The 13276-nt window shown below is 50.6% G+C and overlaps 1 protein-coding gene across 9 annotated transcripts in view; it reads left to right on the top strand.

Annotated features, from left to right (window-relative positions):
- The window catches only part of EYA3 (EYA transcriptional coactivator and phosphatase 3), a 62976-nt gene that overhangs the window by 31450 nt on the left and 18250 nt on the right, over positions 1 to 13276 (top strand). For 6 of the 9 annotated variants that reach the window (XM_075437700.1, XM_075437702.1, XM_075437698.1 and 3 more), the window contains 4 exons: positions 108 to 187; positions 2863 to 2929; positions 3735 to 3877; positions 9578 to 9715. In XM_075437700.1, the coding sequence (XP_075293815.1) occupies positions 108 to 187; positions 2863 to 2929; positions 3735 to 3877; positions 9578 to 9715 (428 nt within the window). Of the gene's footprint in view, positions 1 to 107; positions 188 to 2862; positions 2930 to 3734; positions 3878 to 9577; positions 9716 to 13276 lie in introns of those variants that run through there. The other 3 variants (XM_009933033.2, XM_075437704.1, XM_075437706.1) reach the window with 3 other exon arrangements.

The following is a 13276-nucleotide window of genomic DNA, read 5'->3' as shown; positions in this document are numbered from 1 at the left end:
TCAGGCTGCTCTGCGGGACGCGCTGGGTGCTGCAGGGCAGCCCCGGCGCCGGTGCGAATCCTCCTAACAGTAACCCTGTAACGATAAGCCTTTGTGTGTCCTGGCAGTCATGTGAGCAGCGCAGAAGTCAGCGATCAGAAACCCGAACCTTCAAGCCTTGGTTCCAACCTTCCCATGTCCAGTGAGAGTAAGTATCTGCTGGAGTTCTTCTGCTCCCCCTCGCTTTCCTCTTCCACTGGTCTCGTTGCTTTGCTTCACCAAGCACAAGCTTCGTCTTCTCCTTGTAACCCTCAGCCTGTCCTCACTGTCAGTTGTAAAGTGAAGGTTTGCTGTGGTGCTGACGAAGCGTTAGTGCCTGGTGGTAAGCAAATACCTCTTTCTGACACATATTTTTCTGTCACTGCCCCCCAGTGCTGCTGGGTATTGCTGTGTCTGATCTGCCTTATATGTGGTTTTTCTTGAGGGAGGGGGTTGAACTGATCAATAATAATGCATGTTGTAAAAGATGTTATTTTCATAAATCATTGTCTCTACACAGCCGGTTGGGTCTTTTGCAATAATATGCCGTACACTTGAGCTTAGGCTCTGACCTGTATTGAATGTCTGCAGAAACTCCTTATGAAATAAATGGAGGGGAAACTGAGGCAGAAAATAAAGCGACTGCATAGTGAGAGGTGGAATGTATCCTTTCTTCAGGAAAAAGAGGGCTGGAGGTTATTACCAGAGTAGGATTCCTGTGTGGAATACCTTTGACTGCCCATACTTATTTATGAGTGTGAATCAGCTCAGCTTGGTTGAAAATATGCGACATGTAACTTTTCATTGCTACCTGGTTGCATCTTTAATATTTTAGTCAACGTGCTGTGATGCTGCAGTTGCAGGAGTTACCAGAAATTTTAGCCTGCAAAATCTGTTCCCTGACTGGAGAAGCCATTTACAAATTCCAGAAGTTGCATGCAGTAATATTGTGTTGTGTTTTTTCTTTTTTACACTATTACCTAATTCTTTATATGGTATTTTAAAACTAGGAAGTCTAGAAATGCGATTACTACATTACTATTCAGATGAATACTGACATTCTTTAGAAAAGAAAAACATTGTGCGCTGGGGATGTGAGAGTATGTGACAGGAGTTCAGTGACAGCCTTCAGGTCCGAAGGTCCCAGGGTGCGTTCCCTGTCGCATCCCTGTGCTGCCAGGGCTTCACACCACCAGTAAAGGCAGACGCTGGGGACCAGAGGGAGGGGATTCCTGGAGCAGTCAGCAGGTTCAGAGCCTGTGGCTGGTGGTTTGTGTTTCTCAGCTGCTTACGCTCAGAGTTCATGAAGAGGAGGCTATTCAGGTAGCAGAACGCGAATGTTAGGGTCAGGGTTGCCCGTGCAGACTAACTTGCTCCCCTGAGTGGATGCAGCTGATGAGAGAGGTCACGGCGCGATGGTACAGGAGCCGTAATGCTGGACGCCGGTTCCGGGTGGCCAAAGGCTGGCTTGCCACAGCGCATCCCCGGCAAATCCCAGGGCAACGTGTGCTGCCGTCCATGACCGTATTTCTTCCTGGAGGCCGTTAGTCAGGCCTCGCTCCAGAAGGGAGAGGGGGAAAGTGCAGTCTGTTGTCGTGTGAGCGATGGAGGATCCAGGCCCCTGGACCCTCACAGAGACACGCTGTTAGCCTGGATCCCCTCCTGGGCAGGGCTGGAACCCGGGTACTTCGCCCGCTGCCGGCCCGGCTGTGGAGGAGTGAGCTGGACCCACAGCAGCGCGGCTGGGTTTGCTGGGAGTCTGGGCATGGTGCTCGCAGAGCCGAGCTGGTGAACGCGTGCACTGCGCAGATTTACAAAAGGCACCTGGCTTGGAGGTGACGGCAGTGTACTGCGCCGCGGGGGTGGCACGTGCTGGAGGGGCTGCACGGTGCCAAGTCCTCGGCCAGGGTCCTGCCTGTCCTTGCTTTCCTAGTTTGGTGGACAGCTGAGTATTGATCAGGTCACCCCTTCGGAATCCGGGGGGGTTTAATGACTCTTGGGTTAAGGTGTGCCAACTCAAGCCCCGCTCTCCACCCTGCGCATTGCAGAATGCTGTAATTAAGAACTGTCGTGTATGGGGTGTACTAGAGCCACAGACAGTGCTGAGTGAGAAGATTATGAACATTTCCTCCTTGGATTTGCAGCCTGAGTGACTCTTGCTACCAGTTTTAGAGTGTGATTGCTGCGGGTTTATTCAAGCAGAAAAATGGAAACATCCCATGAATGCAACTGCCAAATTTCTTCAGAGGTCATCTGAAGTTGGACTCTGAGCCTGGTGTGCTGGAGCTCCGTCTGTTGTCGCTCCATGTGTGGGATGAAGTTTGCTGAGCTGGGAGCTGCTGCTTTTCAAAGGAAAGACAGATTTCTGGAGCTGTGCTCTGGGCAGAACGCGTAGGAAAGGGAAAGGGAAGAGGAAAGCTTGGCAAGACAAACATCTGCTTTGGTCTGTGCTCCGGGACGCAGAAAAGAAGTGTTAAGCATGGCGCAGATGAAGACCCTTTGGCATATGCAACGTTTTGGGCAGGGCTGAAATCAAAGTTTTATCATAAGAATTGCAAAAGAGGATGGTACCAACTGGTAAAGAGAAAGAGCACTGTTACCAAGGGAGAAATAGTATTCACTCAATCATCTGCCTGCTGTGAACTGGCAAGAAAAACGTTTTTGTGCTGTTTTAACAATGCATATTTTGAGAATTTGCTTTGAAACTTTTGATATTCAAAGCCCTAAAAAACCTTTCTAAATCCTGTGTCTTAATTAAAATGTACTGTGCATGCTGATATTTAATTGTCATTATTTGCTGGGTGCTGGGATTGCCTGTGTAATTGTACAAACTCTCTTTTCCAGTTCTGACATGCACTGATTATATCCCAAGGTCATCAAATGATTATACCTCACAAATGTATTCTGCAAAGTAAGTGGAACAATTGCTCCTAAATTCTGTAACTCTTCCTTCTTTCTGAAGTGATCTTTTTGCATCTTTGTGCATTGCTGTAATGCTGTAAATCACACTTTTGTATCTTTTGGCAACAGATACTCGTTGCTGCGGACACTGAAGCTGATAGAAGTCACCCTTTGGCTTCAGTGGCTGTTGGCTTGTGATCACAAGGATAAATGAGCCACCTCAAGTGATTAACAACACAGTAGTCTTGTTGAATAATGCCTGTAATATTTGAGGAATAAACAAACTGGACAGAAATTAATATAAGGAGAAGATAGGATTTTCAGGTCATTTACCATGTTTGGGGATCTCAGTAGTTCTTCCCCTCGCAGCGCAGTGGCCCTTGGCCCCCGTGCTTACCTCGGCGTAGTCGCGCTGCGCGTCCCAGTAGTTCCGCCGCGCGCTGCTGTGTTGTATTAGCGTTAGGTTTTGGGGCTGTGAGGTGTGATAACTGCAACCAATTGCTCGTGCCTGTTGGAAGGGGGAGTTTGTTCTTCCCCTCTCACCCTGCCATTCCAGCCCTGGAACAAGCGCTGGTGCTCTGGCGTCCTGGAGGAGAGGGCTTGCCCTGGTGTCACGGCGAGGGCCGGGCAGCGTGCGTAAAGCCGGGCGCTGGCTGTGTCGGGGAACACGAGCGGGTGTTACGCTAAGAGCGCGTGTCAGTGTGTATTGTTTCTTCTTCCTGAAGTAATTTTTCTATCTGTGTTCTGGTTTGGAGGCTGAAAGGTGCATAATGTAAATAGTTTTTTGTTTACGTTCGTTCTTTCTTTCTAACAAGGCCATATGCACATATCCTGTCTGTACCTGTATCGGAAACAATGAGCCCTTACCCTGGGCAGGCTCAGTACCAAGCACTACAGCAGTCTCAGCCCTACACTGTCTACCCCCAGACCACCCAGACCTATGGACTACCTCCTTTCGGTAAGAAGGAACTTCTCAAAGACTTCGCAGCGCCTGCAGTTCTTGTCTTATGTCTCATTAAAAAGCCAATGTTGAGCTAAACCAGGTGTGTTGGAGAGAACAGTTTGTAGGAGAGCACATGCTGAACTTAAATTGTAGATCAGTATCTACAGTACTGACGGGACTTCATATTATAAAGCACTGTTTCTTACAAAGCTGTTTTCCTGGCCATTACTTTGGTCGTCTCCCCATGAGATGGTTCTTAGTTTGGGATGACAGTTTCTGCAGTTGTGGCATAGCTGTGTTTGTGCAGTTCCGTTGTTGGTGAAACCTCACGAGACCCCATCCGACAGCACCGCCACTGAATGTTTTCTTCCTTTCCTTTTTGCTGGCCAGGATTAAGACTTTTTTGTTATTTCATCTTTCACCAAACGTAGATTTCACGCTAAAATGTCTCCAAGTTTACTAGGCAAAGAAGTTTGCTGAAGTTGCTCTAATACTGGAGCTATTAGGCGTTCCAGTTTTTGCAGCTGGTTGAAGATACGAGTCCTGTCGTCGCTGAGCAGCGAGGGCTCGATGGCAGGGTTTGCGCGGGGAGCGAGAGACGCACCTCTGGGGTGCCGGGCTGCTTTGGCAGATAATGGCCAGCTTTCGCTGTGGTGCGTAAGGGGAGTTGAGGTTGAGTAGTGCAGATGAGAAAAATCTGACTTCTGGGTGGCCTGGCTGGTGGAAGGAGCTGCCTGGTCTTGCCTTGTGCTCTGTGTCAGGCACTGGGGAAGAACCACACACGATTGACTATCCACCACGTGGGTGAAATTCGATAAGGGAGTATTAAAAATTAACATTTTAACTTCTCTTTTCATATTTGATGTTGCTCTGCTTGGTTCCCTGTGCACATGTGGTGTATTGCTGCCAGCTCTCTGCTGTGCCCTGTGGCACCTCGCTGGGCCGAGCGGGGAGAGCATCGCCCGGGGTGCCGGCAGCCTGGGCAGCACCGCGCGCGGCTGGGGGAGAGCCGCGCAGTGTCGGCGTCGGGGCTTCGTCGTCGGGCGGCACAGCTGGGTGAGCAGAGCCTCCTGCAGATCTGTCTGCACTGCTGGAATCTTCGGACCTGAAAGTGTAAAAGGATGAATTTTTCCGTAGCTGAAGAACTGGCTGGCTTTGAATAAAACCGGCAATGTTTATGGCTTTTGTTGGCTGCTGACAGAGCGAGGACTTTTATATAAATTACAAAATAATGGATTTGTTGTGGTGTTTTTGAAAAACGGAGTAGAAAAGATAATACAACTGGGTTCAGTTTTATTAGGCATAACTTACATAACTAATTCTGTTTAACGGAATGTGGCACAAATTGTTATCTTTATGAGAAAGGTCAATATGTAAAACGAACCTACATACCTTTCTCTCTCTTTTTTTTTTCACATATATACACCTGGGATTCATGACGAGAAGTTTTCTCGTGGTTGAGGGATCCCTAGGAAGAAAGTGATGGTTTTGTAGTAGCTGGCACATGAGGGTTTGATCAAACAGTATCTCCCAAGCCTCAGCTGCCCAGTGTTAATGCTGCGATACCTCATCCTGAGTGATCCCTTCAATAGCACGGAGGGGGAGCTTTGCAGGGTGTCAGTGCTGGGCGGTTTCGTTAGCAGCTCGCGGCTCTTCGGGGGAATGGGGTCACTTGGGTGGCCGTTGGCATTTGCTGCTTCTGCATTTCCAGCTCAGCCCCTACCAGGAAGGTTCAAGTGTGACTGCCCTGCCCGAGATTTTTAGAAACATCCAACCCTCCCCACCAGCTGGCAGGACGGTGTCTCGGGTTTCTGGTGGGCGAGGACTTGGTTGGCTCCGTGTTACGTGGCCTGGGGAGCCGAAGGTCTCTGCCCATTGTGTCTTCTGAGCTCCCCTCGTCGTCCAGGAGAGCTTGGCCCTGGAAGGCTGAACCAGCGTGGCCAAGCCCGGTGGGATGCCCGGAGCCGAGTCTCCAGCTGCCGGCGCGGTCTGTCTGCTGCCTCCCGAGCGCTCTGCTCCGTGTCTCTGCGGCTGTGGTGCCGGCTGTCGTCACGACGCTCCGCGACCTCCAGAGCGTTCCTGCCCCACGCAGTGGCTGCTGGAGCGCGCTGCTGGGGGCCTGCACGTTGGTGTCAGTGCCTTCTTGCGCTGGGTTTTGCCATGTCTGAGTGGTGGCTCGGGGTTTTCTTCACTTGGTTTGTTTGGTGGTGGTTGATAGCGTGTTGTGAACGGGGCATGGAGACTGCTCGGTATGTCCTGAGGTGTTTTACTGTGGCGTGTTTATCTTGCTTGTAAAGGCAAACATATAAAAACATGTGGAATGCTCCCTTGAAGTGTTAGGCCAAGAGGTTTAAAAAGATGTTTTAGGCTTATCTCTAAATTCTTGTGGTGGAGGGAGGATGTGTGGGGTTTTGGTGGTGTGCTCTGTGTGTGTGACGTGGTGGGGGTGGCTGTGTTTGGGGAGGGGGGGATGTTTGGGGTTTTTTTAATCCAGAGGCTCTGGAATTCGGGGGTACTGAGCTGCTTCAGCGTTAGACTCCGGAGGGAACAGTAGAAATTCTGCTGAAGACCTCGGCTAGAGATCAGCATTTTCTGTTGACTCCATAGGAACTTTGTTAAACATCTCTAAAATGGTGATCCGTTACTGAACTGTCTTGGTACGGGTTTTGAGGTCTGTTATTAAATACCTGAATTGTCATTCTGGACGTAAGCGTTAGGAAGGTGTTTAAAGTTGTATTTCCAGTATGGAAATGGTACTGGAGTGGTACCTGCGCCATCATTCTGACCTTGCCTGGTGTGATGGCGGAGGGCAGAGGACTGGACACGCGCAGCGCAGAGGAAGTTCTGCGAGTTGTTTCTGCTCCCAAGATCTCCGCGGAGCAGGCGAGGACTTGGCCAGCTTGGTCGGACGTTGTACCAGTGTCGAAGGGCCCACACCAGAGGTTTGCCTGACTTTCTGCTGCGTGTGTGTTTCTGTGCCAGGAAGAAGGCATCGTGGATTAGCTGACTGGAGCAGAGCAGGTGTATTTGAAGTATGAAATTCAGCCAAGCTGGCGAACACAGGCGTAGTCGTGAAGCCGCTCAGGTCAGGGAGCTGTCGCGAAAGTGCAGATTTGTTCCCGCTGTGCAATGAGCGATCTCACAGGCTGAGGCGGGATACTGATGTGTTACGAAGTTATACAAGTTCGGATGCTGGGCAAAACAAAAGACATCCATCTTTATCCAGTTTCCTACCAGTCAGTTCCAGCCTGTCGGCAGTCCCACGCCGCTGGTGGGTTGCATCATTTACGTAACGCTTGGTCAGCGTTTTCACCCTGCGCCTGTTCAGTGGGAAGGGTCCGGGGGTCTTTTCCCCAGGGGCTGTGATGTGTAGCAGTATAGTGTAGGATAAGGAAGGATGGGTGACTTTCAGACACTGCTTTTCTGCCAGAACCAGCCCAAACCAGCCAGGCGCTCACAAGCGTTCTGCTCAGGGTGTTGGTATATCCTCCAAGGAGAGTTCCCGGAGTCAGAGGCCGCACGAACTCTGCTTCTAAGCAAAGAACGACAAACTCCCATTATTCCAATTATATGAAGGCCTTTGTGATAACACGGTCTCTTCCAGTTATGCTAGGGCCTTTATGATAGCAAGGGTGCTGCTTTCCGAGAAAAGATGACCTATGCTCTGGCCAGTCTGTCCCCTCTCCTCGTGCTGGAGTACTTTTTTGGTGGTGTTTAGTGCATTGTTCTGCGTGGGACATACGTGTGGTCTGGAGAGATTTTATTAAAGAAGCATTAAAGTAAGAGTAGTGCCACACAAGCTGCAAATGTGAGGCCGCAGGTTGGTGTTAGAAACACTCTGGAAGTGATGGTTTACGTTTACTCCAGAAAAACCTACAAGTGATGGATCTCCTGTGTGGGGCCATTCCACGGACGCACACGTGCCCGGTGGCATTCTCCTGCCCAGCTGCCGTGCTCCCTCGGGTGCGGGGTCTCGTTCCCCCTCGCCTGCTCCCTCCCTGCCGTCTGTAGGGCTGTGCTAGCTCGACAGTGCTGCCTTGCAGACCGAGAGGGCAGGACAGGTGCCACCGGGCCGGGAGGTGGAGCGGGTCAGTGCTGGGAGGCCACAGAGACAGTCGTGGAACGCCGGGGCTGAAGGGTGCCGTGACACACGACCGGGCATCCAGCCCCCTCGTGAACACCTCAGGCTGTGTCCGGCCTGGCGTTCCGCTCTTGTCCTGCAGCCTTCAGAGGCCGGTTGTGTTCCGTTGTCATGGTTATCGGACACTTCTGTGTGTCCTGTGGCCGCTGCTGTCCGGCTGTCTCACGCTGCGAGGAGCTGTTGGTTACTGTCCCCTCAAAATCTGCTCACCTTTTTGAAGACCGTGGCACTCCAAACACAGCTGCTCCCGCTCTCCTCAGAGGATCTGTTTCCCGTACATTTTATTCTGGAGTTTCTGCAATGTATCTACAGTCTTTCTTAAATCAGTCTTTCCCTTTTGTTTGCTGATTATCACGGTTCTAGAGGTTTGAAACAGTAACGAAGACGCAACTTGAGAGTCGAAGAATCAAAACCCTGGCGTGGCTGAGCAGATAGGGGAATGGCTTAGTGTGACTCACAGGGGACAGGCTGAGATCGGGTGTGTAACTAAATCCAGGAGCCATGGCGGAATTTGGTCCTGGTGGAGCAAGCGCTTGGAGTTGCTGCTCCTGTCCAGCTCTGTTGAGTTCCCATGTCCTCGGTGCGAGCGACGTGGGCTCGTAGCCCGAGGCTTGTCCTGCTGGCGCGGCTGGAAGGCTGCAGGAGGCTTGCGCAGCCCTGGGGCTGTGTTCTGGGGCTTGGAGGAGGAGGGTGGTCTTTCTGAGGGCCCTGCACTTTGTGTCTAGCTCCAGATGTCCTTCGTCCCTCTGCTTTGCACACCCCTGCCTGTTTTTAAGTAGATCCTCCCAGGCAATTCCTGCTTGCTGACCAGGGCCGGGGAGAAATGCCTTTGACTTCAGCTGTAGGTCTGCAAACAGTGAAACAGAAGCCTGAGGAGCCCTGCAGATCCTGAGCTGAGCTGCGTTGCTGGACGCTGTTCTCACCACTGCCAGTGCAGCAGATTGGACCTGAACAGGGCGCCGGGGCCAAAGCCGCGCTGCTGCCGTGTGCCTGGCGCGGGCGCGTTGCAGTCACTTTGCTGTCGCTGTGCTTTGTGCAGCGCTGTTACAAATGGCAGGAATTCAAGAAGAAACTTCTTGATTTTTTTTTCCCCTTTTTTTTGAGCTCTACATTTGCTGTCATTTGTCTGTGAAAATGACTGATTTGTAGCTTGTTATAAAATATTCAACCCAAAGCCCGGGGGAGCAGTGGAGGCGTTGACGGTAACCGCTGCCAGCGCCAGCCCCGCGGTGTAAAGCTGAGGGCAGCTGCGGTGCGGGTAGGTCGGAGGGATCAGCGGATCCTTTGTGCCGGCGCGGCAGTGGAGCTTACGGTGCCACTAACAGATTTGTAGCTGAAAGCTTTGCAATTGGTCTTGTTGGTGCTTTTAATTTTCTCTTTTCCAGCCAGTTTTGTCAGCAGCTCTAATCCACGCACAGCTTGACAGTCAGCACTTACTGTTGCAGAAATTGAACATTTTCCCTGTGTGATTTGTTACTTGCTTTTGTGACAAGCCAAACTCTTAATCTGAGGTAGCAGCATGCTGTTTGGTCCCAGCATATTTGTTTGTAACTGGTCCAATTTATCTGATTCAGGTGCACTGTGGCCAGGTATGAAACCTGAAAGTGGTTTAATTCAGACTCCATCTACAAGTCAGCACAGTGTTCTTACCTGCACTACAGGGTTAACCACAAGCCAGCCCAGCCCAGCACATTATTCTTATTCCGTTGAAGGTAACTTGGCATGGTTTTTATCTGCATCTCTCTCCACTTCATTGAGTCCAGATACCACAGAGAGGCTTGCACGTTTGGCCTGGGTTGGTGCATGCTTCTTTATGCTTTGTCTCTTTCCTCTCTGTGCGTGTGTGTGTTTGGTTGTGCCTTTGCTACGCACCTCTGTATGCGCCAGGCTGGCTTGGTGGTGCCACGCTGATGGACTGAACAGGGCGAGGAGCAAACGGGAAGGGGAGAGGAGACCAAGTGTTGTGTTCTTGCATGCCTTTACTGGGAATGCTCTTGCAGCTCAAGCTCTTTGTTGGTGGTCTTTGGCTTGATGTCAGGAAATATGCCGAGTGACATGGAATATTTTTTTTTTTAATTACTTCTGGAGGTAGATGGCTCATATATCGCGCGCACACACACACACACACACACAATGCCCCAGCTTGGCAGATCTGCTAGAAAGTGAATTTCTCGGTATAGAACTAGCCTACAGATATTCCAACTGCTGGAAGTGCCGCATGCAAGAAGCCAGGTGCTGAATTTCACCAGCTTCCAAAGCAATTTTTAGGGATTAAGTGTGCCAGTTAGCTGAATAATGGAATATTGTTGCTTATGGCAAATATGTGCAAACTGATACTTTATTTTAGGCAGGATTTTTGCCATTGATGTTTGGGTGAAAAATTGTGAAAATTTGTCTCTTTCTCTGTAGTTTTTAAAATGCATTTCAGGGATCCTTAATGTATTCCTTGTGTGATATTTTCATGGAATAATTCAGGGACTTCAGGAGATCTTTAGTTCAGCCTCCTGCTCAAAGAAGAATTGACACTGAATTCAGAACCAGGTTGCTCAGGGCTTTATCTGCTTGGGTCTCAGAAACCTCCGACGATGGAGACTGAGCCAGTTCCAGTGCCTGGTTGTCGTCATGGCAAAACTTATTTTCTTTTCTCAACTCAGAGCATCTCCCCTTTCATGTTGTGACTGTTTCTCTCTCCTCTTGCTGTATCTGGCTCTGGGTTGTTGATAACCTGGGTGCAGGTGCCAGCAGGCTGCTGCCAGGTCCCCCAAGGCCAGCTCTTCTCCGGGCTGGGCAGTCCCCTCTCAGGGCCCATGCTCCAGCTCCCTGGCTGGTTTGGTGGCTCTCTGCCAGAGCCACAGAGTTATACCAATGGGTTTCTTGTGCTTGAGGGCCCAGACTGAATGCCGTATCCAGAAGTGGTGTAATGAGTGCCAGGTAAGGGGGAAGAACTCTTCAAACTAGCAAGAAGTGGGTTTTCGCCTGTCTTTCACTGATAGGAGGCCGTGCGGTGTGTCATGCTACTTGCTCAGCTTGCATCATTGTGACAGTAAATGGCCCAGCGTAATGTTTAGCCTTAATTTACTTTTCACGTTCGTGACGTGAGCAATACAACCCTGGAAACGCCACCTTCCTTCAGACAGAGCTGCCCTCCAGGTCCTCCCACCGGCAGGACGCGTTACCGTGGTTTGTGGCAGCAGCTTTGATTGCCAGGGTCAGGGATGGTTCCGCGTAAGGTGACCGCTGGCAGGTTTGCCGTCGATGTGCCGTGGCGAGTGGGAATCCCTGGGGATCGGTGAGGCGACAGCCACCGTCAGGCCTCGCTCCGCATTTGATCCGCGCTGCTGTGATTTGAGGAGAGCTTCCCTGCGGGCTGCTCTTGGAAGGTGTGAGAAGGTCACCTGAACTGTGTCAGTGCTATCGCTTGTTTGAAAATCTTCTTCCAAATTGGCAGGAAACTCTTCCCTTTGCAGATTTGCTACGTTTCGTTTTCATCAAATGAGCAAAAAGCCCGCTGAGGTCAGTACCTGGGCTGGTGCGAGGGAGGTGGTGGAGAGCAGGAGCTGGAAGGGTGGGCAAAGTTGCTCTGTTAGTAACGTATTGAAAATCTGCCTTTTCTCTCCAGTCAAAATAGTGGGGTGATGCCCAGCTGTGCGGTGCTGCTGTCCCGCTGGAGGGGTGTCCCAGCGCACGGGTACGGTTCAGTCTGCGGGTGCCGGACTGGAGCGATGGGCTGTCTGAGCCCTGGTGCGTGGTCAGATGCACTCAGTGACTGAGGATTTTGCTTTCTGTACTCGCCCGAGCTGCGGCCGTGGTGGTACGTCGCAGAGGAGCGACGTGGGAGGAGTGGCTGCTGCTTGCCTCGCCTCATCTATCCTGCGACAGCGAAGCAGCCATGTGAAATGTGGAATGCATTAATTAGAATTTGCCTTCCCAGGGCGTGAAGCAGGCTGAAACATCTTTGAAAACAACTGAGGCAAAACCAAATGGGCTGAATAAGGCAGGAGAGGTGGGGATATAAGGTCTGAAGGTGAGGTCTGGAAGGGGGGGAGAAAGAGAAGAGAGAAAGAGTCACGGCAGCTTCAAGGCAATACTTGTGTTTGCTGATCTTTTAAACCTGAGACCATGAAGTAACCTCTTTTGGCACATCTGTCCCAAACATTTTTGCATGGTTTTGGCCCATTCACAAGTAGAAGGAACTGACCCCAGTGCAGAAAGAATTGGTTCGTCTGTGTAGTGGGAGTTGTTTGTGAAGGTCTGATGTGTGACACTGTATAGATAAAGGGTCACTAAAAAAGAAACGTTGGAAGGAGACCAGGGTTAAGATAAAGAATGAAGTTCTTGGTTTTTTACCAGAATCCCAGCACTTGGAATCTTTTTTCTACGATTTCTTAACTTACCTGTTATCTGTCTCAGCGGCGAAGCAGCCTCTTCAGAGCACTGCAGATGAGAATCGCTTTCTGTTTGCTCTCCGTGATAGCCTGGAGAGAGGTGGCAGAACAGTCTTGTCTTCTCAACAGTTCATCTCCTGCTTCGCCGCAGGTTTGCTCTGCGTTAGCAAGGGCCTTTTCTGGAGAGCTGCTCTTTGCAGTGCCCTAGGAAGTGACATTTTCTTCAGGTAAAAACGGTTGTTTCCGTAACCTGTGTAGTTGGAAGGAGTTTGCTTTGCAAACTAAACCCTGTTCTCTGGCAGTTGCCTGTGAGGGGTGTCTGTGACGGGGACCTTGCCCTCACCGCTGTGCCTCTGGTAGCTGCAAAGCTGCTGTGGGTACGTGACTATCTGCATGACCATTAATGCTGTTCAGTGCAGCCTTTTTTCCTTTTTCTAAATGTTCTCCCCCCAGAATTCTCTTCCATCTGTTTTTGAACACTGCTGCTCCTATCTCTGAGGGGATTCCAAGGGCCTAATTACTTACCTTCGTTTCTGCTGCCGCAGAGATGCCACCCTTCACATTGCTCACCTCGTGTGAATACTGTGTATTTCTGCACCTCTTTTAAGATATACTTCTTCTGGTTTTCGGCTTTTTTGAGGCATAGCTTGGATCCTTTCCTCTTTCCAGGAGCTGTTCGCCAGGTAGTATCTGTGCTTGCCATAACACGACGTACACTGAGTAGGAGTTCGTGGTGGGGTCTGTGTCCCTGGGGTAGAAAGACTGAAGCCTTCGGAAGCTCGAGTTCCTCGGTGGCGGGGTGAAGTCCACGTGGTGGTATTTGCAGGAAGGGAAGGCTTTTCTCAAAGTGATGGTAAAGTAGGTGATGCTGTGGATTTCTGCAAGTCT

The sequence above is a fragment of the Opisthocomus hoazin genome, chromosome 17 (assembly GCF_030867145.1).
Source record: "Opisthocomus hoazin isolate bOpiHoa1 chromosome 17, bOpiHoa1.hap1, whole genome shotgun sequence".
NCBI classification, from domain to species: Eukaryota; Metazoa; Chordata; class Aves; order Opisthocomiformes; family Opisthocomidae; genus Opisthocomus; species Opisthocomus hoazin.
Note: the sequence above shows the minus strand (reverse complement) of the source record. Positions and strands in the feature narration are given on the sequence as shown.